This window comes from Eurosta solidaginis, chromosome 3 (genome assembly GCF_040869045.1).
Source record: "Eurosta solidaginis isolate ZX-2024a chromosome 3, ASM4086904v1, whole genome shotgun sequence".
NCBI lineage: Eukaryota > Metazoa > Arthropoda > Insecta > Diptera > Tephritidae > Eurosta > Eurosta solidaginis.
The window spans coordinates 101,854,522-101,877,296 of record NC_090321.1 but is presented as its reverse complement, the minus strand read 5'-3'; the positions used below and the strand labels follow the sequence as shown (position 1 = coordinate 101,877,296).

Sequence of the window (22,775 nt, the reverse complement as noted above, 5' to 3'; positions counted from 1 at the left end):
GCTGTCCTTTTCTTTACATAGATTTCAGGCATGAACCTCTCTCTTGTTTGTATACCTGTAAGTAAGGCGGGTGAGCAAAAACTCACCCCACCCGACGAGCTAGCAGGGGCTTGCCAGCATGCCAAGTGCCACCTCCGCCTTACCCCAACAGTCAGTTATACAACAATTCTTAACCCAGGCAATGCTTGCAAAAAAGAAAATTTTCACTGGGTTAACTAACCTTGGCCTTTTTATATTTTGTATACAATACTCACTTGTTTTCTAATGCAAAATGCAATTATGGTATTTTAAAAAGAAGTTTTCGCCAAGAAGAGACTACTATTAAGCAAAAGTATTGAGGCGCTGGAATTCAATGGTTTGTTAAGTGTAATAGAAAGCGCTGATCCAACCCTATTATGAACACGGGTCCCGGGCTTGTATCGTGTTATACGATCCATGATCGAAATCCATTTTTTAGGCCACATTAGCTCCGAATTCATGGAGCGGATGAATTACATATGCTAACTTGTGACTATACGCTCTTACGAGATCTATAATTTATTATAATTTTTATAAACAGTTTTGAAATATTGCTATTTATCATTTGAACGAAATTAGTTTTTCATCCGAGATCCAATCATTCAAACGATAAATATTAATCTGTTAAGCTTTTCGTAAAAATTATAATAAATTATGAATCTAATAAGACCTTCTAGCCACTATAACACGTAATTCCTAAATCCCAAACACCATTTTGGCACTATTGCGATTTAAAAAATTTTATTCGGGCCTTGCTTTTTGCATGTTTGAACTATATGGTTGGCTCATCTGTACAACAACAAAATATGTCTGTTCAAATTGTCAAATTCTGTGTATTGGTGTTGGTGCGAATGGTACGGAATGGAAACATAAAACTTACAAGTTTTTGTATGTGTAAGAAAATGTTGCCAATGTGTTGGTTTCATTTTGAGTTTGCCATCTCCTTTTGGCAATCCCATCGACCATGCAATGAAATAAACAAAATCAGCTGATGAGATGAGCCTACCATATAATTGAACCAAGGCTTTTTGTTAGATCCATTGTGAATGCATACAAGTGCCGAATGTTTGACAAAAACGTTCACAATAGTAAACAACCTCGATCACCTTTTCAATCGCTGCTCGATTACTTAAATAATTTGCCAATACCGTTTTTCAATCATTTTTGTAAACGACGGGCGTGTTGAATCATTTTCAAATGTTTGCTTAACTGGCTGCTCATATTTTCTCTAATAACTAGATTTTAGAAATGGATATTAATATGTAGTCTGATTTTCTGTATACACACTTAAAAGAAATGCTGATTTGAAACACAAATGGGCGATTCTTGGCATTTCAATTTAATAACTGCTAGCAAAAAGCAAACCTTTCTTCCATTCTCTTGCCATTCGCGACAGCCCTTCTCCCTGTCAACTATTGTTTGACAGGTAGGTGTGGCAATGGATGAATAGAAAGATTTTTCACTTGTATGAATTCACAATGGTTAGATCAAAGAAAAAGTTGTAAGCTGTCAAAAAAAAAAATGTATTTCTTAACTCATAAAAAAAATGAAATCAAATATAAAATTTAAAAGTAAACAATTTATTGAAGGAAGTGTTTTCGTAATTAAGTGCATATTTTGGCCAAATCTAATTTCCAATTAGGCTCGAATTGGTTGTTTTAAAAACTTTTCCTGAATAGTGTTTCATAAGATGTTTGGTCTGGGTTACAGAAGCTTGCTCTATTTGCTTTTGGCAACTGCTCTACTCTGCGCTTATTTTGGGTTCGATAAACAGACCTAATATTTCAAACTTAATTGATTTGTGCATATTATTATTTTCGCTCTTGCAAATGGATTCGTTGATTTTATGACTGGCATGCTTAGCCAACGAAACGATATCATTTCGTTACGATAATCAACGTTAATAAACGAAACAAAGTCGTTTCGTTTATTAACGTTGATTATCGTAACGAAATTTGACGTTCTTAACGTTAATGAACGAAGCGAAATGACTTTGTTTCGTTTATTAACGTTGATTATCGTACCGAAATGATATCGTTTCGTTGGTTAAGCATGCCTGTTTTATGATTTGATTTTCCGATATTTTCGTCAGTATATTACATGGAATACAAGCAAAACTAAACTAGTATTATATAAGTACATATGTATATGTAAAAAACCACAAAGTTAACAAAAAATATAATATCGCCTTTATGCTTTAAATATTTTATTTTTCATTTGAGTTGTAGATGATGAGTTCGGAGAAAAGACCGTTAGCGTTCTGCTGGACGATGAAGAGTCTGAGTTAGTTTTCATCGACCATCCAAGCGTGGAAATGAGTGTAAGTATTATTTAAAAAATGTTTTGTTTTCAATTGTATTAAAAAATTTAAGTTCGACTAAAAAGGCGGCACCAGAAAAATTGTGCAATACGAAAACTAACACTTTCACAATTTCGTACCAAAAAATTTTCATTTTGTTTGTGACGAATAGTAGAAATTTCGGTTTGTGACTGACAACTAGCAATTTACTTAGTGGTTGACGAAAAGCAGCAATTTGGTTCGGCACTGACGAAAATTACCAAATATTTTATGTTTCCCTGCTTATTAAAAAGGCCTAGAGTTGTAACGGAACTCTGAGTAATGAAAATTTATCATTGTCATTTAAGGCCTCACTATTAATCATAATAATTTAGGTACTGACCGCCCAGATGATTTTAGCCTTAAGACACCAGTTTCGTGATAACTGGAGCCAACTGGGGACACCAAGGGAGATCAAGTCTTACACCACCTGGCCCACTCAAGGGGAGGGGGTTCCCCTTCTTCTTCAGCGAAATTCGGGTGACGACAAAACTTCTTTCTGGTACGGAGCGGCTTCATCCATTCGTAACCCATGACCAACGCAACTTTTGAGCTTTTATTCGTTGCGTAACGCCGTATTTGGGTAAACCTCATCATTAAACCTCCTTCTGTACATTTCATTTCATTTCATTTATTTATTGACGATATATTAGTACAATAAAATTTAAGATCTTTTATAGTACAACCAAGATGAATAACTCTTATAATAATAAAATAAGTCGAACTAATCTATGTCAAACTTAATAACAAACTCAAATTTTTAAATAAAAATACAATATTGACAATTTTTGTTGTTATATCGGCCTACAGATTTGTAAGATCGCGAGTTTGAATCGAGCTCAAGGCCTAACAATTGAAAATTAAGAAAAAATATATTATAACAATAATAATGATAAAATAATTATTGTTAGGCCTTGAGCTCGATTCAAACTCGCGATCTTAAAAATACAATAGAAAAATTTTATTTAAAACTAGCATCTATAGTTAATATATATATAAATAAATTATTACACTTTGAGAATAAAATAGTGGGAAGGCTCCTTTACATTGACTAGTAATTGTAGATAGCCAAAACTCAGATATACATATTTACGTTAACTGAAATAAGTATAAATAATATTTTTAAAGTTGCTTTTATTAAGATTACTTCGAATAGGTGCTGGAATAGAGTTCCATGTACGAATAGCATTGACAAAAAATAGCCGGGCTGAAGTTAAATAGTTCTAAGTTGGCACTATTAAATCGTTGATTCGGGCAGATCTGGGGAAAACTAACTTATCATATAAGTAGCTTGGCTCTTTATAACTAATAAGTCGATAGAGAAAAATACAGTTTCTGGCTTTCAGGTAATTAGAAATTTCACAGCCCAACAAATGCGATCTCCAACCAGATATATGGTCAAACTTACTTAATCCGAGCACATGACGGGTGAGATGGTTGAATGCTACATGCAATTTATACTAAACCATAAAACAGGTTTATAATTTTGCAACTGAATAAACAATTGAAAAACGGGTTAACCTCCGAAGAGATTTTAGGTTGAACTTCTCTTCGAACTTGGGGCGTGCTCTTTTTAATTTTTCCTACAAAGTGGCGGGACGAGACCTTTATGTTTTATGCCGACTCCTAACCGCGTTTGCAAGACAGATGAATTTTCACTGAGATGCTTTTCATAAACGAAATACACTCGGTGTGTTTGCCAACTCACTGCTGAGGGGCGACCCTGATTAGAAAAACATATTTTTAAATTGAAAAAACTTTTTTCTAAATGTTTGATGTTACTTCGCCAGGGAGTTGGACTCAGGTTCTTCGGTGGGGTAGGCGGAGTACGCTACCACCACACCACGGCGGCCGCCGAAATAAAAACACATCTATAAGCTTAACTCGCATTAGCAGCTCCCATTTGAAGCTCATGTTTGCGAGATGTATTTTGTGGCCCGGGGTGGGCGTGAGCTTAGCACCTGCTAAGCGACCATATATATATGTATATGATAAGCGAGAGCACAATGGCAACTTCGTCAAAATCAACGACAGCTCTTTTAGTTTGATTTCGATGGTCGTACAGTTAGGAAGTGTCGCACGCGCGATTAAAAAAGAGTACCAAAGAGTGCGTGTGACATGTGTTCGCCGTTCAAGCATTGAAATCAAACTAAATAAATATTTGATTTTGATTTCTTGCTCGCTACGCGTTCGTGTTTACTAACACATTCTCAATTTGGTAACTGTGTAAAGCTGCCGGGCAACGCACAAAATTTGCTTGATGGTTACCTAGCAACGTATAGTTGTGTGCGTTTCGGGTGATTGTCGCTTGTCCGGCCACCACACAACCAGAAAGCATCAAGTGCCATTTGTATAGAAAATTCGTAGCTTGCAGACGTAAACATGTCATCGGATGACGATTTTTTATTGCTTGTAAATTTTGCGAATTTTCATAAAAATTTTTCAACTTTCTTCTAAGAATTTTTTCGAGTATGCAGTTTTGTAGCTTATTCAATTTTTTTATTAAGATGCTAATCTTAAGCCACTAAGAAAATTACCTGATTTTTGGCAATTTTTCTTTCCATCCGACCTTTGCATTCGTAGGTTTCAATAAACCGCAACGTAAAATCTTTTTCTTCCGCGATCTTGCTCATTGCACGTTCTCACAAAACTAACACATTAATGCTTGTCAACCACGTCGGCACTATCAAATATACCAGCTGTCAAGCCAAAAAATTTTAAAATGTTGATTTTCATCAAGGCGAAGCCGACAACAAATACGCGTGAGCACGACATCGCCCGATACGCACACAACTACACGTTGTAAGGTAACCATCAAGCAAATTTTGTGCGTTGCCCGGCAGCTTAAATGTAGTGGTGCCCACCGCTGCTAATGTCTCTCAAACTGGTTGAGATATCGCTGTTACCGCCATAATTAACACTTAATGTTAACACGATATTAGTTGAATTCATTTGTAATATTAAACCTTGTACTTATTTAATGCAGGCTTGTAAACCCTAAAAATCTATCTTCTCTCAGGCAACTATGAACGAATATCATATTCGGGCAAGAGTTGGTAATTGTCATCGTCACTTGATAAAAAGAGAGAAGAGAGGGAAGATAGATTAAAATTTTTAAAGCCTTCTGCGCTATTAATTATATTGTAAATTAATAAATAATAACGTGAAATTTAGCTTGCTTGAAAACAATATTCTTTCTCTTAATCCGTAAACAATTCTTTAAAAATTTTAATTGCGATTGGAGATTATTACTTGGATTAGCTAGACTTCGGTAACGCACGTGTCGCCAAAACTTTGACAGAAAAATCGTCAACGACGAAGGCATTCGCAAGAATAAAATCCATTAAAAACAACAGCATCCGCATTTAAAAGCGTACATTTTTGTTTGCGAATCGATCCATTTGCGATTTAACGCTTTGTAAACGCGTGTTCGTATTTTAGGAGTCTCAACTTAATATATTTCATCATCAAGCATGTGCATTTGCAATTTCTGCGGAAAAAAGGCAGATGCTAGTGGTACTGAGGATTGGGTGCAGTGCGACGACTGCGAACTATGGTTCCATTTCGAATGTGCTAGAGTAGACGCTAGCGTGCAAGATCGCGACTGGAGTTGTGCTTCCTGTACTCGGGCACATAGTGTGGGCGCACCACACACTTCTGCAAACGCAATTCAGCCAGCAACTACAACAATAAAACACAACATCGGCTGCTACACCAGCACCAGCGACCACATCGATTAATGCCAACCTCGAAAATCAGAGCGATACTAGCTCACTAAAATTAGACGCAGTACCACGCAATGCTATGAACGAACCTGGTGATCAACAAAGGCTCATTCCGGTCATGCTCGAAGAGCGAAGAGCCGCCGAGGAACAAAAATATAACATACTTTCACAGATCAACAACGCTGGTTTCTCAATGTCGAATTTTTTATCATCGATGCAACATGCATCAAACAATGGGTCATCAAGTGCTCAAATAGCTGCAAGGCAAGCCATCCCCGAAGATTTACCAACGTTCAGTAGTGACCGGGAAGAGTGGCCGATGTTTATAAGTAAATTCGACCACAGCACATCCGTCGCTGGGTTTTCAGATGTCGAAAAAATGCTCCGGCTACAAAGGTGTCTAAAAGGGCGGCACGTGAGTTGGTGAAAGATAAACTTCTCTTGCCGGCGATTGTTCCGGATGTCATAAACACATTAAAAATGTTTTTTGGTAGGCCAGAACATATCTTGGAGAGGATGATCGACAAGGTACGATAGCTTCCTTATCCAAAAGATAAACTTGAGCCATTTATAGAATTTGCACTCGCGGTGCGTAACATTTGCGCGACAATGAAGACGTGCAAACTTGAAGCACATCTAAACAACCCAATGCTGGTAAAAGAACTTCTCGACAAATTGCCAAATCACCATAAGCTCAACTGGGCGATGTATCCTCGCGACAATGTTTCACCATCTATCAAGGTATTCAGCGATTGGTTGTATGGTATAGCCGAAGCGGCATCAACAGTTGTGTCGCCGGCGTTTATGTACAAAGCGGGCTCAATAAACACGCACAGTAGCAACGACAGCTGCGGATCAAAGTCTCAGTCTAAATAGGTTCAAAGCAACGTTATCGAGTCTCAACCAAAGCAGGCCATTAAATGTATTGCGTGTGGCGCATCGGACCATTCCACTGCGCACTGTACACAATTTCAAAACGCATCGGAAAAAGAAAGGTGGAACATGGTGAAGGCCAATAAGGCTTGTTATAGGTGTCTCAAAAGTCATCGCAAAAGTTATTTTTTCAAAAAAGAAAGGCGGCGTAAATGGTTGTATGTTAAAACATCACCAGTTGCTTCACAGCGATCGTACACAAAAATCCGAAAACAAGACGAATGATCAAGCAGTTGTAAGTACGCATCAGAGCGGCAAGCATAGTACACAATACTTTCGTATTATGCGAGTAAACCTACATTCAGCTGGAAAGACTGTCGAAGTGTTTGCATTTTTGGACGAAGGGTCTTCCGTAACGCATATAGACGAGTCGATGTTTCGAGAGCTCGGCTTTAAACAGGTTCCAGTACCGATATATCTGCAATGGACCAGCAATACTACGCGTAATAAAAATAATTCAGTGCGATCGTCGATTCAAATTTCCGCACTAAATAGTAGTAAGCTGTATTGGCTCAATGATGTGCATACGGTTGAAAGCATCGCTTTGTCCAAGCAATCCATGAACGCAGAAGAGCTTCAATCTAAGTATTCGCACCTAAGAGGTATTCCTCTGCCGTCATATTCGGACATTCGACCGATGTTGCTCATCGGCACCGATAACTGGAAAATTGCTGTTCCGCGTAAAATACGCGAAGGCAAGCGAAGCGAACATATCGCTCCAAAATGTTTGTTGGAATGGTGCGTTCAAAGCACTTCGAATGCAGCGAGCTACGTGACGATGCATCACTGTGATTGTGGGTGGCACGAGCTCAACGACGTCGTTAAAGATAGTTTTAATCTAAACGCAGTAAAACCATACAATCTGCAGTCTAATGATGATAAGAACGCTTTGGAAATTCTAGGTCGAACTTGCACAAAAACAGATGGACGTATTGAAATTGGCCTTTTGTGGCGCAACGAAAACGAGTCGCTGCCCGAAAGCTACACGAACGCAATAAACAGTCTTACATGTTTAAAAAACAAAATCAGTCGAGAGCCAGAAATGTATGATAAAATCAACGATCAAATAGACAATCTAATTCGAAAGGGATATGCGCTACAACTATCAGAAAACGAAATGGCAATTAAGCCTGATCGCACTTGGTATTTACCAATATTTATAGCTCTTAATCCCAATAAACCAAATAAGGTGCGACTTGTGTGGGACGCTGCCGCAAAGTCTCATGGCAAATCATTAAATGATTTTTTGCTAACCGGGCCGGATTTACTAAAACCACTTGTCGAGGTACTTCTAGCATTCAGAGTTGGTCAGGTGGCCGTGTGCGGTGACATCGCGGAGATGTTTCACAGAATCAACATCCGCGATGAAGACATGCACGCCCACCGTTTCATGTGGTACGATAAGTCCAACGACCAAACAAAGGTCTGCGTTATGCGCGCAATGACTTTCGGCATAAGTTGCGGGCCCTGAATCGCCCATTATGTCCGAAATAAAAATGCAGCGGAGTATCGCCACATATATCTACGAGCATATAAAGCCATCAACAATGCGCATTATTTCGACGATTACATTGACACGGCAGACAACGGCGAGGCAGCCTTCGATGTAGCGGACCAATTCCGTAAAGTCTATCTAGCCGGCGAGTTCGAAATACGTAATTGGGCATCAAATTCAGCAGTTGTTCTAGCTAAGCTACTTGGCGGCAACCCAGGTGTGAAAACATCAGTCCAGTTTGGAGATACCGAAAAAATACTAGGTATGTATTGAGAACCACACTCTGATGTTTTTAAATTTATTCTCAGGTTCACCCGACTGCGTCGAGATCTGTTCACGCAGGATGTAGTTCCGACTAAAAGGGAAGTACTCCAAGTACTGATGTCGGTTTTCGATCCCTTGCGGCTGCTATCATGCTATACAGTGGGGCTAAAAATATTGATCCAACGAGTCTGGCGAACAAATATTGGGTGGGATAAAGAACTTTCCGAGACACTATACGAAGACTGGTTAAAATGGAGGCAGCTTTTACCACTGATTGAAGCGGTGGAAGTTCCGAGATGCTACTCACGTAATCTGAAATTCGCTACCGACGTCGGCATTCATACGATTGTTGATGCAAGCGAACTTGCCTATGCTGCAGTTTGCTATGTGAGGGCACGCCAAGGAAACGACGTCGACGTGTCATTGATAGCGGCAAAAAGTAAAGCCGCTCTATTAAAACCAATCTCCATTCCTCGTTTGGAACTGCAAGCCGCCGTAGTGGACGTACGCTTGACGCAAAAGGTAATAAAAAAACGTGGGCTTGAACACCGAAACACCACGTGAAGCAGTTGCGACCTTCATCTTGTACATATTCAGGTTAAAATCCAGACGAGTAAGGCGCATCATGCCAAAAGTAGTTACACCAGATATGATTGAGATCGCCGAAGATATTCTCTTCAAACAAGCACAAGCTGAAATATACTCATCGGAAATAAATGCACTATATGCGGGTCACACGCTAAGCAAGCAAAGCAAATTATATCCGCTTAACGCTTATCTCGACGCTTCCCAAGGCAGTCGGTTCTATGTAACGGAGCGACTCGGGATTTTTCCCGACCAAGGACTGTCATTTCAGTGTGACCCCATCTAATTTGTTTCGTCCCTCCCACAAATTGTCATCCTCCCAGCAGCTCCTTGCAGCAGGACTGCTACATATTCTCTTACTCCGGGAAGGCATCGAATCCAATCCGGGTCCGTCTCCTGACCCCGGTCCTGAGAAATGATTTTGCTGCATCTGCCGGAAAAGAATCTTTTTAGGACGGTCATACTCTGTTCAGTGTGTCTCGTGCAAGGGATGGTTGCATCGGACAGGTTGTTCTGGGCTTGATCCCAAAACCCGACGTCCACGTAACTTTTATAAACTTTCGTGGCTCCTTGCTGTTCACGCCCAAGGGCGTCCCGTAGTCTACGCCTAAGCGCCCCCCCCCCCCCCCCTAACTTCCAGCAGCCCCGCTGCTCAGCAAGCCACAACAAGTACCCGCTGCTGCTCGCGCCCCACGGCGCCAACAACTCAAACAGCTGATAACACTCATAACTACTACCTTCGTAGTAGAGTTGGTAGCAATGCTGAGCATCAGCCCTTGCCCCCGTCTTCTCCCCCCTCTTTTCCGGCAGCAATCGTGCAGGTCAGGGAAACATACTCTTAGTCCCTACCTCCGTTTGCACCGTCTGCCAGCACAGAATATATAGGTTTGCGACATCCGCCAATGCAGCTCCTGCATTGGGTGGTGCCACTTTCCTAGATGTTCTGGTCTCCGCGACGGCAACCCCCCCGACGAGTTTCATCGCGCCATGTTGCCAGGTCGCAAACCCAAATCATCCGGGTACCCCAATGCTTGCCCAAGGACGCCCAGTCCCAGGGCCACAACAGCAATTGCGTCCTGGCCTTCCACAACCCAGGCGTAGTCACCCGTCACTTACCCCCAGAGTGGCGACGTCTCCCCTTATGCACTTCAGATTTCTGCAGTTAAACTGTAATGGACTAACTGGGAAGTTTACGGAGATAGTCGATTTCATGAAGCGGCACAACATCCGCATTGCTGCGATTCAAGAGACTAAACTCACAGCAAGATCTGCATTGCAGACCTGCTCTGGGTATAATGTCCACAGGAAAGACCGCGAGAGCGGAAATGGAGGCGGTCTCGCGTTTATCATACACCACTCTTTGCAATATTATATATTTGATCCTGGCATCGACCGCAGGGACAACGTCTTAGAACGTCAAGGCCTATCTGTCCGGTCAGGCGATGCAAACCTAGAAATCATGAACATCTGCATCCCTCCTGCCACCTGTTGCCCCAGTGGACACCGCCCTAATATCAGGGCCTTACTCACTGGCAACAATCGCATTATCTTAGGCGATTTCCATGCCCATCATGATCTATGGCATTCAAACTTGCGGGCGGACAGTAGGGGTAAGATGTTGGCGGATCAAATAGAAGAAACGACGTTCTGCACAATAAACGGAGACGCCCCCACACGTATGGTAGGATGGTGTCACAGCTCGCCAGGTATCTCAATCGTGAGCGCAGAACTCGTAAACTGCGTCAACTGGCAGCCGATGGTAACATTGGCATCCGACCACTTGCCCATACTTATTTCGCTTGAGCGTACCGCCGACTTCATCGTCACTGAAAAACGCACTTTCATAAACTTCAAAAAAGGAAAGTGGGAAGAATATAAATCCTTTACAGACAACCGCTTTGCTGCCCTCCCTTTCCCGACTGATGCCCGCCAAGGGGAGCGTGCCTTCCGTAAGGTCATTAAATCCGCCTCGGCACATTTCATTCCCGCCGGGAGAATTCCCGAAATCCGGCCCCACTTCCCGGCGGAGGCCGCAAACTTTGCGAGAGAACGTGACCTTATAAGACAGCTTGATCCAGGCGACCACAAAATAAGGGATATAAACCAACGCATCAGATTGCTTGTGGATGAACACAAGCGGGCGAAATGGGAGGAGCACCTAAGAGGTTGTAACCTCTCTACCGGTGTGGGTAAACTTTGGTCCACCGTAAAGTCCCTATCGAATCCGACTAAGCACAAAGACAAAGTTTCCATCGCCTTTGGCGACAAAGTGCTGTCGGACGCGAAGAAATGCGCGAGCGCTTTCTGCCGACAATATATAATGCATCCTACGGTCGACAAAGATAAACGTACAGCCAATAGACAAGCACATAAACACAAATTCAGCGCGTCACCAATCACTATCACCGCTAAAGAGGTCGAGGACGCCATTGGTCGTGCTAAACCATCCAAAGCAGTGGGCCCAGACGGCATAGCCATGCCGATGCTTAAAAGCCTAGGGAAAGAGGGTTTCAAATATTTAGCGCATGTCTTCAACCTGTCTCTTTCCACCTTTGTCATACCTGAGAAATGGAAAATGGCCAAGGTGGTCCCGCTACTAAAGCCTGGGAAACCAGCTAACATAGGTGAGTCGTATCGTCCGATATCTCTCCTATCGCCAATGGCAAAGACGCTTGAAGCCATTTTGCTCCCGTATTTCCAAGCAAATTTGCAGCTAGCCCCTCATCAGCATGGCTTCAGAAAACTCCATAGCACTACCACCGCGCTAAATGCCATTAGCACCCAGAAAAATTGCGGTTTAAATCAATACCCCCACCATAGAACAGTACTCGTAGCGCTAGACCTATCAAAAGCTTTTGATACGGTCAACCATGGCTCGTTACTGCAAGACCTGGAAGGGTCTACCCTTCCCCCATGTCTTAAAAGGTTGACCGCAAATTATCAGGGTGGTCGGCAGGCATCGGTGCAATTTAGAAACGAAACATCAAAACCAAGGAGAATTAAACAAGGGGTGCCACAGGGTGGTGTCCTATCTCCACTTTTGTTTAATTTGTACATATCTAAGCTACCTTCACCACCGGAAGGAGTCACAATCGTTTCCTACCGCAATTGTTCCGAGAATTCAGAGCCGTAACAAAATCCTCAAATCCCTCGCTGGCAGTACTTGGGGAAAAGATAAAGAAACGCTCATGACTACATACAAAGCAATTAGCCAGCCGAGAATCCAGCCGTATGAAGTGAAAAAACACAAGCAGGTCCTTGGTGAACTCCATAAACAGGCGTCGCCTGTATGAATACTAACGTTACTGTCTCTAAGAGATGTTGAAAATTTGGGATGAGGTTGTATATAAAATGCTGAGTTAATAGTATGTTCATGAAATAGTACTGATTTATTTTAAAATTTCATGTATTTTGTAAAGTAAAAATTAAGTGTAAATAAGTAAATTTAGTAACCTAATGAAGATACATATATACATAATAACGTTTAACTTTGGAAACTTGTCGTGCCGGTATTTGAGGTGCAGATTTCTTTGAAGGATATGTACTCCATGTCTTTAGATGTAATCTTTTTTAATTAAAAAAAAGCACGAGTGTGTTGAAAATAAGTCGCTATGCCACAGAACTTTCGGGTTCAGCGCCATTGCATGGTTGTTTTGATCCAATTTTTCTTTTGGCTCCTCTGTTCGGAACCGATTTTGCTTTCGGTTTAATTTTTGGATACTAGTTCGATTGTAGTACTGACTTCAATTACGGTTCCGGGTTTTCCTTCTGGCTCTAGCCAGGAGGCTTTTGTAGCAATTTCGGCTTTAGGTTGGATCTGGTATCGGTACCTGCTACGGTAAAAGTTCGGCTTGGAATATTTCCGTTTTCAACTCCAGTATCGGTTATACTCCAGTTTTTTTCTTGTCATCATATGGATGATATAAATAATCCAAAAGTAAATCTATAGCATGTAAAACATAATTGTCTAGCAATATTTTCCCTTCGCAAATTGTTTGTGGCCCTGATAAGGGTCGCTTTTCGTAGGTATAATTGTTTAGCATTTGTTTTTTCTCTTTGTTGACTAGTGGTGGCCCTGATAAGGGCCGTTTTGCGTATACTTTTATAGTATATTTTCGCTCTTTGTAAACTAATGGTGGCCCTGAAATTAGGGGAGGTTACAGCGTCTGGGTTTCACGACTTATTCGTGGTACATCATGCATATCCGTTTGTGTGCTGCAGCTGTTCTGTGAGAAGTATTGACACTTAAAAAAGTAGTGTCACTTAAAAAAAAGCGAACATCTAGAAGGGACTTTATTATTTATCATTCGTCCTTCCTCCACATTGTAGCGGCGAAAGTATTGTCCGCTATTTTGGTAAATAACTGTAGGAAATGACCGTTGGGGACGATGAGACAACTTCCGTTTTGTACAAACTCTTGATTAGCACTGCTAAGTCATACATAACATTATATTATATTTTTTATCTTACAACATTCGGGAAACAATATTTACATCAAAGACGGTAAATATAGCGATGGAGTGGAGTTGGGCATCAAATTTACTCTCTGAGCTCCCACAATAAGGTCACAGGCCTGAAAATGGAGCGAAAAAATTAAGCCATTTTAGGGAAGCTAACGCCACAGGCTTTTTCCCAATTTTTTCTCTTCCTTGATCTTGCGCGGTAATTCTTTACTTTAGCTAACAACTGCAAAAACTCGTGCAAAAATATCGGGAGAGGTGTCAAAAAAATGCGTTTTGGACTCAGGATGACGAATCCGAAAGCGAAAAATAAAAATTTTATTTCTGTCAAAAAATATTCCCAAAACTGAAAAATGGCGGGTACCTCCGACACGAGGGGGGGGGGGGGGGGTGAGATCCATGGTATTTTTGCGCAGAACACCTTTCTGCGTTGGCGGCCTTCGGCCGCGCTTATAAAAAATTACCATGGGAGACCAAATCTATATCCGCGCAAAACACTTTTACCCACAGTTTTTTTTTGTGGGTACTCGACACCATCAAAATTACAACAGCCACATGAAAATTTTCAACTTTGTAAATATATCGGGAAAGAAATAAAATTTTCAATTTCCGTGTTCGGATTCGTGGTCCTGGGTCCAAAGCGCGTCTTTTGACACCTCTCCCGATATTTTTGGACGAGTTTTAGTAGTTGTGAGCTAAAGTAAAGAATTACCTAATAAATTTTCACATCAAAAGTAAATAAACAAAAAATGTAAACATAAACAAAGTTTGACATTTTATGACCACCTTCGAATGAAAAAACATGTAAAATGCAACTCTGATGCTTTTACCTGGTTTTTGTACCACGGTTTTTGTTCTTAAAAATAGAAATAAAATTTGTAAATGTTCAAAAAGCTCAAAAGTTGTAATATACATACACATGAAGCAATTACAAGGTGACTGACGTTGGCAGCTTCTCTTTCTCATGATGAAATGATATTCAGGTGTTCTCATCGCGTTGACGTTTACCCTTATTCTGACAAGCTTGGCCTGCATAATTTAGAGGGTTGCCTGTCATATAGAACTGCTTTTGCATTATACTACGATCGTAGTAGATTTTACTATACGTTTAGAAATATTATAACTATATAAGACGTTAATTGTTCAGCCAAAAAGATTAACGTAACTTTGTATTCCCTAACAGAATATAGACAAAAATTTGAAGAATTCGTACGAAAAATTAAACAATTCAAATTTATTACTTTGAAATACAAGTAAATACTGGCATTTAGAGCTGCCGAAAAAGTGAGGTTATGTTGTTGACATCACCTTTATTATTACATCATGCTCTTTCTAATCCGCCATCTAGAACTTCCACTCTGAAACTCGATTGCCTCTTTGCGAAACTACTTTTTCATACAGAGGAAAAATTGTAGTAAAAACCATACAAATTTATTTTCCTGGAAAAGTATGAATCGGCATCACTTTTTTTCTCAAACTCTATTTTGTGTTGACTTTTCTATCGTTCAAACTAGTGACATTTCTAAATAAATGTATTGTTTATTCAACAAAGTTATTTAAATTTGCCAAATTGTTGGCGTTAAATGATGGTAAGATGTTTTATAATTTATATGTGACACGGTCTATAAAAGGTGGCTTATGACTCAAAAAAATTTTGTCCACTTTTTTTCTGGTGTCGATAGTTTTTGAGACGCTCTATCACGTGGTGAAAACTAGAAAGTTCTAACTTGCTTAGAAGTGTACTAAAAATGTAGAGAAAGAAGAGGAATCCTTTGGTTCCTTCGATGCCACTTTGGTGGCTGGTGAAGTATCCTCAGATTTTTTTGATAGCATTTTTTTCGATGGCAATGGAGCCAAAATATCGGTCAGAAACTGGTTTGTGCTTTGCCTTTTGGGCATGACTGTTGTGAGGACCCCAAAGCTGAGGGCTTTGTATCCTCACAACATACACATATCTATCTATTTTTGTAAACAACATACATTATGAAATAACTTGGAGTTTATATTTGAATTTACCACTTATACATTTTATATGAAATATACATATTATGTATACCTTTATGAATTATGCCCTAAATACATATATTCTGTTGTACATTGAATTTATAATTATTAAATTGAAGAGCAAATTACACTTGCGCACTTTTGCACGCAAGCCAAATATTTACATTTTCGCAAAAATAAACTTTGAATATAGGATCACCCTAACATGCATTAAATATTTGGAAAGTAGATACGCACAAAACATAAAAATGCAGCGGTCGATCAACCCTTTGCACACTCAAAATCCAATGTACCCAGTTACAAATACAACATGCATAATAACTTAAGTGAACGGAGATCAGCAGCAAGTCGTCAAAATAAGCGCCGCTACTAATTGAAATTTCGTTATACATATTTACGCACTAGCATACAACACACCAACGCACGCCATACAACAGAAGGCAGAAGCATTGGGCAAAGCAAAACACAACATTAGAATCAGGTGACCACAAGCAAATATACAAACACACAATATATAAACCAAAGCCTGGAAAGCACAGTATGAGCAAGTACAAAGGCATTGTATTCAATAAGGAGCATTATGGTGCATTGAAATTCATGGGAAGGAAATATCTTCCGGATTAACAGTTGTTTTATATTGTTAATACCATTAGTTCAAAGTTGTTATTATAAAATAACCGTTTGCCTGCGTGCAAAAATTAGTATATAAGGGCGACGAGTTCGCATTGAAATTCAGAGATTAGGAGACAGGCATACGAGTCGGTAGACTTTATCACTACCGACCAAGAGTACACCCGAAGGCCTTTTCACTTCATTTGTACTTAGAGTATACTCGTCTGGAGGCTTTATCACTCCATTCGACCGCAGAGGTTGGCCGTGGGCTTTATCACCTCCGTCACCTCTTATAGAGCAAGGAAATCAGCCTAGGAGTAGAAAAGTAGAATTTTATCAAATAAATAATTTTTTATAACGTTTTGTATCGAACAAAACAGAGTTATTCTTTCAGAAGGACCGTTAGGAATTTCTACTTCCAGGAACCCTGGACGGACTGAGACCAACCCCGGCAAAGTCAAGGAAAAGTCCGTCACATTTTGGCGCCCGAGCAGGTTAAATAGAGCAAATTTTACGATAAACTTTCAAAGAATCAGAAACGAAGAGGGAAACAAGGTTCACACACTTCTGAGTTAATACGACGAGGATATAAAGCATAACAATGGTAAAGGTATCGTGGGTATACTATCTCACTCAAGAGGATCTGGTAGCCTACAGCACGGAATTTGGGCTAGAGGATGGCGGAACGGTTGACGAACTAAGAAAACGATTGGCGACATTCATCCAAGAGGAGAAGGATAACGAGAACTTACGGGATCGATTCACAGAGTTGGCGATTCGGCATGCGCGGCTAACAAATCCACAAGCGTCAAAGACAAGCAACGAACTAAATTCACCAAGAAATGATAAACAGGCAAATGGTGCACCCAATCAATTGGAGGTCGGACAACCGCCGGTACATTTTATTCAGCAGCCTGGTATGTACGCAACGACAAATTATATCCAACATCCTGGCACATATGCAACGACCATGGACAGAGTAAGGAAGTGGGGATTAAAGTACGACGGAGGCAAAGATCCCCTAGGATTCATCGAAAGAGTGGAGGAGCTAGCAGATGGGTATGAAATCAACCGCAACACAATTCCGAAAGCGCTGCTGGAGTTGTTGAAGGACAAAGCGTTGGTATGGTATAGGAACAAGAACCGGCACTGGCAAGAGTGGGACGCCTTCAAGAAGGACTTTCTGAAGTTCCTCCTAAGCTCCCGATACTTAGAGCAATTGGAAGATGAAATTCGTATGCGCGTACAACGACAAGGTGAGATATTTAAAGATTATGTCTTGGCACTACAAGGAATCATGCGTCACGCGGGCTACACCGAGGAGCAGAAATCAACCCGCATCCACAGAAACTCGCGCAGAGAGTACCAACTATATATAAAGCGAAGCGAGGTCAGCAATCTTGAGGAGCTGGTAAGTTTAGCTCAAGACTATGAAAATATTATTCCTGACAGGGAACCAATGCGACCAACCACAAGCCCATTCATACCACGGCGGCAAGAAGGTCAGTACCAGTGTCTCCAGGCAGAACAAAGACAGGAAGAGCGAGTAGAAATCCAACAACAGCAGAGGTCAGAGCCACAACAAGAATATGTAGATACAAAAACGGCCTGCAGACGATGCGGAGGAGGTGGTCACTTCTCATACGGGTGCCGAGGCATAAGAAGAGAATTTTGCTCGATTTTTGTGGTAAGATAGGCGTGCTCACTCGTGATTGTTGTAGGAAGCCACAGGGAAACGACCAGAGACCATATTGGAACCGGGGGATGGGGTCTTCGGAAGTGCAGCCTCGGAGAAATTAAGCATGTTCAAATACACAAACGGCCGCATATTGGTAACAGCCTATGTGAACGGAGAAGAAGCAGTAGCAGCGATTGACACGGGAGCGACGAGGAGCTTTATAAGTGATGCTATGGCGAGAAGATTAAAAACTGGCAAATTCAAGGAAGTAAAGACGCGAGTAAGAATGGGCGATGGCAGAGCAATAATAGTCAAAGAAGCGGTAGATGCAGAATTAAGAATGGGTGATAAAGTACAGAGGAACGAGATGCTAATCTTACCGGGACTGGGCGATGAGGTGGTAATTGGCATGGACTATCTGGCGAAGGTGAACTTTGAGATGAGATGTGGTGGTCAAGAAATAACGTTGAGAGTAGACGAAGGGAAGCAAGAGGTAGTGACATGTACAACTATGGTCGAAACGAATAGCGAAGATTTCAGGGAACACGACCCAATGGCGGCGATAGCAACTAGCAAGACAGAGGATTCGGTGGGTAAATTTCTGAGCCAAGAATTACAGGTGTTCGCAAACATGTCAGGAGTATCCAACGTGGCCACACACAAAATAGTTATGAGGGACGACCGTCCAATTAAGCAAAGGTACTATCCGAAGAATCCGAAAATGCAAGAAATTATCAACAAGGAAGTCGACGAGCTGATCGAAAAAGGTTGCATCGAACCATCGAATAGCCCGCACAGCGCACCCATAGTTTTGGCAAAGAAGAAGAATGGCAAATGGAGACTCTGCGTAGACTACCGTCAACTAAACGCAAGATCAGTACCAGACGCATACCCTTTACCACGTATACAACATATCTTGGACAAATTAAGAAGCGCGAGATTTATTAGTAGCCTCGACTTGAAAAATGGATATTGGCAAATACCTATGGAAGCAAGCAGCAAGCAATACACCGCATTCACAGTAACTGGGCGTGGACTATACCAATGGAGGGTGATGCCATTTGGCTTGCACTCAGCCCCAGCAACTTTTCAGAGAGCACTTGATCGTGTCATAGGACCAGAACTGGAGCCATACGCGTTTGCATACCTCGACGATATTATCATTACAAGCAAAACATTGGAAGAGCACATTGCACATTTAACAGAAGTATTTCGAAGGCTGCATAGAGCGAACCTGAGGATAAACCCGGAAAAATGTGAGTTTTTTAAGAAAAGGTTAAAATATCTAGGTCATGTCGTTAGCGAGGAAGGCATCCATACCGACCCAGACAAGATAGCAGCCATCAAAGAACTGCAACCATCGAAGAATATACGAGAGTTACGACGTTTTCTAGGAGTTGTGTCATGGTATAGAAGATTCGTGCCGGATTTTTCACAAGTATCACACCCGTTAACATCTATGCTTAAGAAAGGTAGTAAGTGGAGGTGGTATGAAGAACAGCAATCAGCATTCGAAGCACTTAAGGCAGCAGTGACGCAGGCACCGGTACTCGCTTGTCCAGATTTCTCAAGGAAGTTTAGTTTACAGAGGGATGCAAGTGATTTTGGTCTTGGTGCAGTACTTACGCAAGGGTCAGGCGACGAAGAACGAGTAATAGCATACGCAAGCCGCAGGTTAAACAAGGCAGAGATGAACTACTCACCGACAGAAAAGGAGTGTTTGGCAATAGTCTGGGCAATACGAAAGATGAGGCCATACGTAGAAGGATACACGTTTACAGTAATAACAGATCACCTAGCGTTGAAATGGTTGAATGCGATAGAGAGTCCGACTGGTCGGATTGCGAGATGGGCGGTGGAACTACAGCAATACTCATTTGACGTACAGTATCGAAAAGGACAGTTGAAGTTGTGGCAGATGCATTATCAAGGCAACCGATGGACGAGCAGTTGGGTACGTTGGCGATGGATGACGGAAAAGCCGAGTGCAAGTGGCTTAAAGCAAAGATGGAAGATGTAAGAAAGACCCCGGAGAAATTCCCAGAGTACGTTATCGAGGATGGAAAATTGTACAGACGCATAGGAAGTCAGGTGGATGGCGAAGATGCAGTGCCATGGGAGCTATGTGTCCCGACTTCACAGCGACGCAGAGTGCTAGAGGAGATTCACGACACACCGAGCGCAGGGCATATGGGCATCCGAAAATCGATAGCAAGAGCAACAACACGTTACTATTGGCCAGGAATGTTCAGGGATGTAAGAAAGTACGTACAGCAGTGTCACACATGTCAAATTTACAAACCGAGTCAACAGCCAGCCGCAGGTAAGATGCTAACGAAGATTGCAGAGGAGCCTTGGGCAACAGTCTGTGCAGACTTTGTTGGTCCAATGCCACGATCGAAGCATGGAAACACAATGGCACTAGTATTCTTAGACAAATTTTCAAAATGGGTAGAAGTATTACCAATCAGAAAGGCAACGACAGAATGTTTAATAAGAGGATTTCGAGAGAGGATTTTGGCACGGTTCGGCGTCCCAAAAGTATTTATTACGGAAAACGGAGCACAGTTTATCAGCAGACGTTTTAAGAGATTTTTAGAGGAACTCGGCGTGAAACACAAATTAACGGCACCGTACACACCGCAGGAGAACCCGACAGAGAGGGCAAACAGGAACATCAAGAGGATGATAGCACAATTTACGGGAAAAGAGCAGAAGACATGGGATGAGTTGTTACCAGAGACAACGCTGGCATTGAATACAAGTGTATGTGAATCGACAGGTTAAAGTCCAGCATACATACTACAAGGGAGGGAACCGAGAATCCCCAACAGCCTTTACGATGAGCAGACATTTGGTACAGGTGAGAAATTAGCGAACCCAGAAGAGAAGTCAAGGATGAAAGAAATATTCGAGATGGTACGACGGAAGCAAGAGAGAGCATCCATGGAGCAAGCGAAATATTACAATTTAAGAAGAAGGCAGTGGCGACCGGCGATAGGCGACCTAGTGCTGGTAAAGGAACATCAGCTGTCAAAAGCGGCAGATAACTTTGCAGCCAAACTAGCGCCCAGGTACAGTGGACCTCACCGGGTAACGAACTTTGTGTCACCAGTGATCGTAGAGCTAGACAAAGTCTTCAGGGGAAGGAGGAGGACAGCCCACCTAAGTGAGCTGAAAGCATACCACGCAACCGACGCCGCCGACAACAACGAATCCAGTAAGCAAAGTCATAAAGAGAGATACAAAAAGGACGCTAGTGAAGATCAAACCGCGTCAACATCGTCCAATCGAACAGCAAACAACAAGCCCGAGGTACAACAACAGAAAAATAACGGCGAGGTAGCCATTTGCGGTACGCTCACACGAGTCAGCGAAGAGACCGGGAGACAACACGGAGAGAACCAAGGTACAAGTCAACAGCTGATAGCCTACAGAGACGGTCAAGTACAAAACATTGCGGAGAATCAGGTACGAATATTTCCAGAAAATAAATTACAGATCGCCAGAGAACCGGCGCATGGATCAAGATTGCACCTGGGAAGGCAGTTCGCTATGGCAGCCTTAAACGAACACACACCCCGAGACAACTGCGGAATTACAGACTATTTTGTAAGATTCTACTTCAATCCGGATGAAATCGGTAGTAACGGACATGCCCAACCGAGACAGTGTCAAATTATACACGAAGAAATTTCATATCAAGAAGTACCCGGAAGTCGGATCAACCAATAAAAACTCGGTAAACTCTAACCACAATTACATAAATATCCCGTAAACATACTCTTTAACTATGCGCATGATATACCACTTTTTTTTTTAAAATCCACCATACACGGTGGGAACACCCTAAGGAAAATCCACCAGTTTTTCATTTATTTTATAGACTGGCATAACACATACCGCCGACGGGAACGGCAGCCTCAACCAAAACGACGACAGCAGAATATTAAGCCGTAAGGCCAGCGGGGTCAACGGCAGCCTCAACGACAAAAACAGCGACATATTGAGCCTGATGGCCAGCGACGGCAGCGACGACGAAGCAGCATGGGCGAACACCACTTCCGCGTACGGATCACGCGCACCGACCTGGTGACGGTGGGTCTCATTGCGGCAGGTGAGGGGGGAGTGTGAGGACCCCAAAGCTGGGGGCTTTGTATCCTCACAACATACACATATCTATCTATTTTTGTAAACAACATACATTATGAAATAACTTGGAGTTTATATTTGAATTTACCACTTATACATTTTATATGAAATATACATATTATGTATACCTTTATGAATTATGCCCTAAATACATATATTCTGTTGTACATTGAATTTATAATTATTAAATTGAAGAGCAAATTACACTTGCGCACTTTTGCACGCAAGCCAAATATTTACATTTTCGCAAACATAAACTTTGAATATAGGATCACCCTAACATGCATTAAATATTTGGAAAGTAGATACGCACAAAACATAAAAATGCAGCGGTCGATCAGCCCTTTGCACACTCAAAATCCAATGTACCCAGTTACAAATACAACATGCATAATAACTTAAGTGAACGGAGATCAGCAGCAAGTCGTCAAAATAAGCGCCGCTACTAATTGAAATTTCGTTATACATATTTACGCACTAGCATACAACACACCAACGCACGCCATACAAC

General features: G+C 41.6%; 1 protein-coding gene across 16 annotated transcripts in view; it reads left to right on the top strand.

The window, feature by feature from the left end:
- Rgk2 (Rad, Gem/Kir family member 2) overlaps positions 1-22,775 on the top strand; it is a 694,072-nt gene that overhangs the window by 454,480 nt on the left and 216,817 nt on the right. For 15 of the 16 annotated variants that reach the window (XM_067772883.1, XM_067772873.1, XM_067772876.1 and 12 more), the window contains one exon: positions 2,241-2,338. In XM_067772883.1, coding sequence (XP_067628984.1) covers positions 2,241-2,338 — 98 coding nt within the window. The remainder of the gene's footprint in view (positions 1-2,240; positions 2,339-22,775) is intronic. The other variant, XM_067772880.1, reaches the window with a different exon arrangement.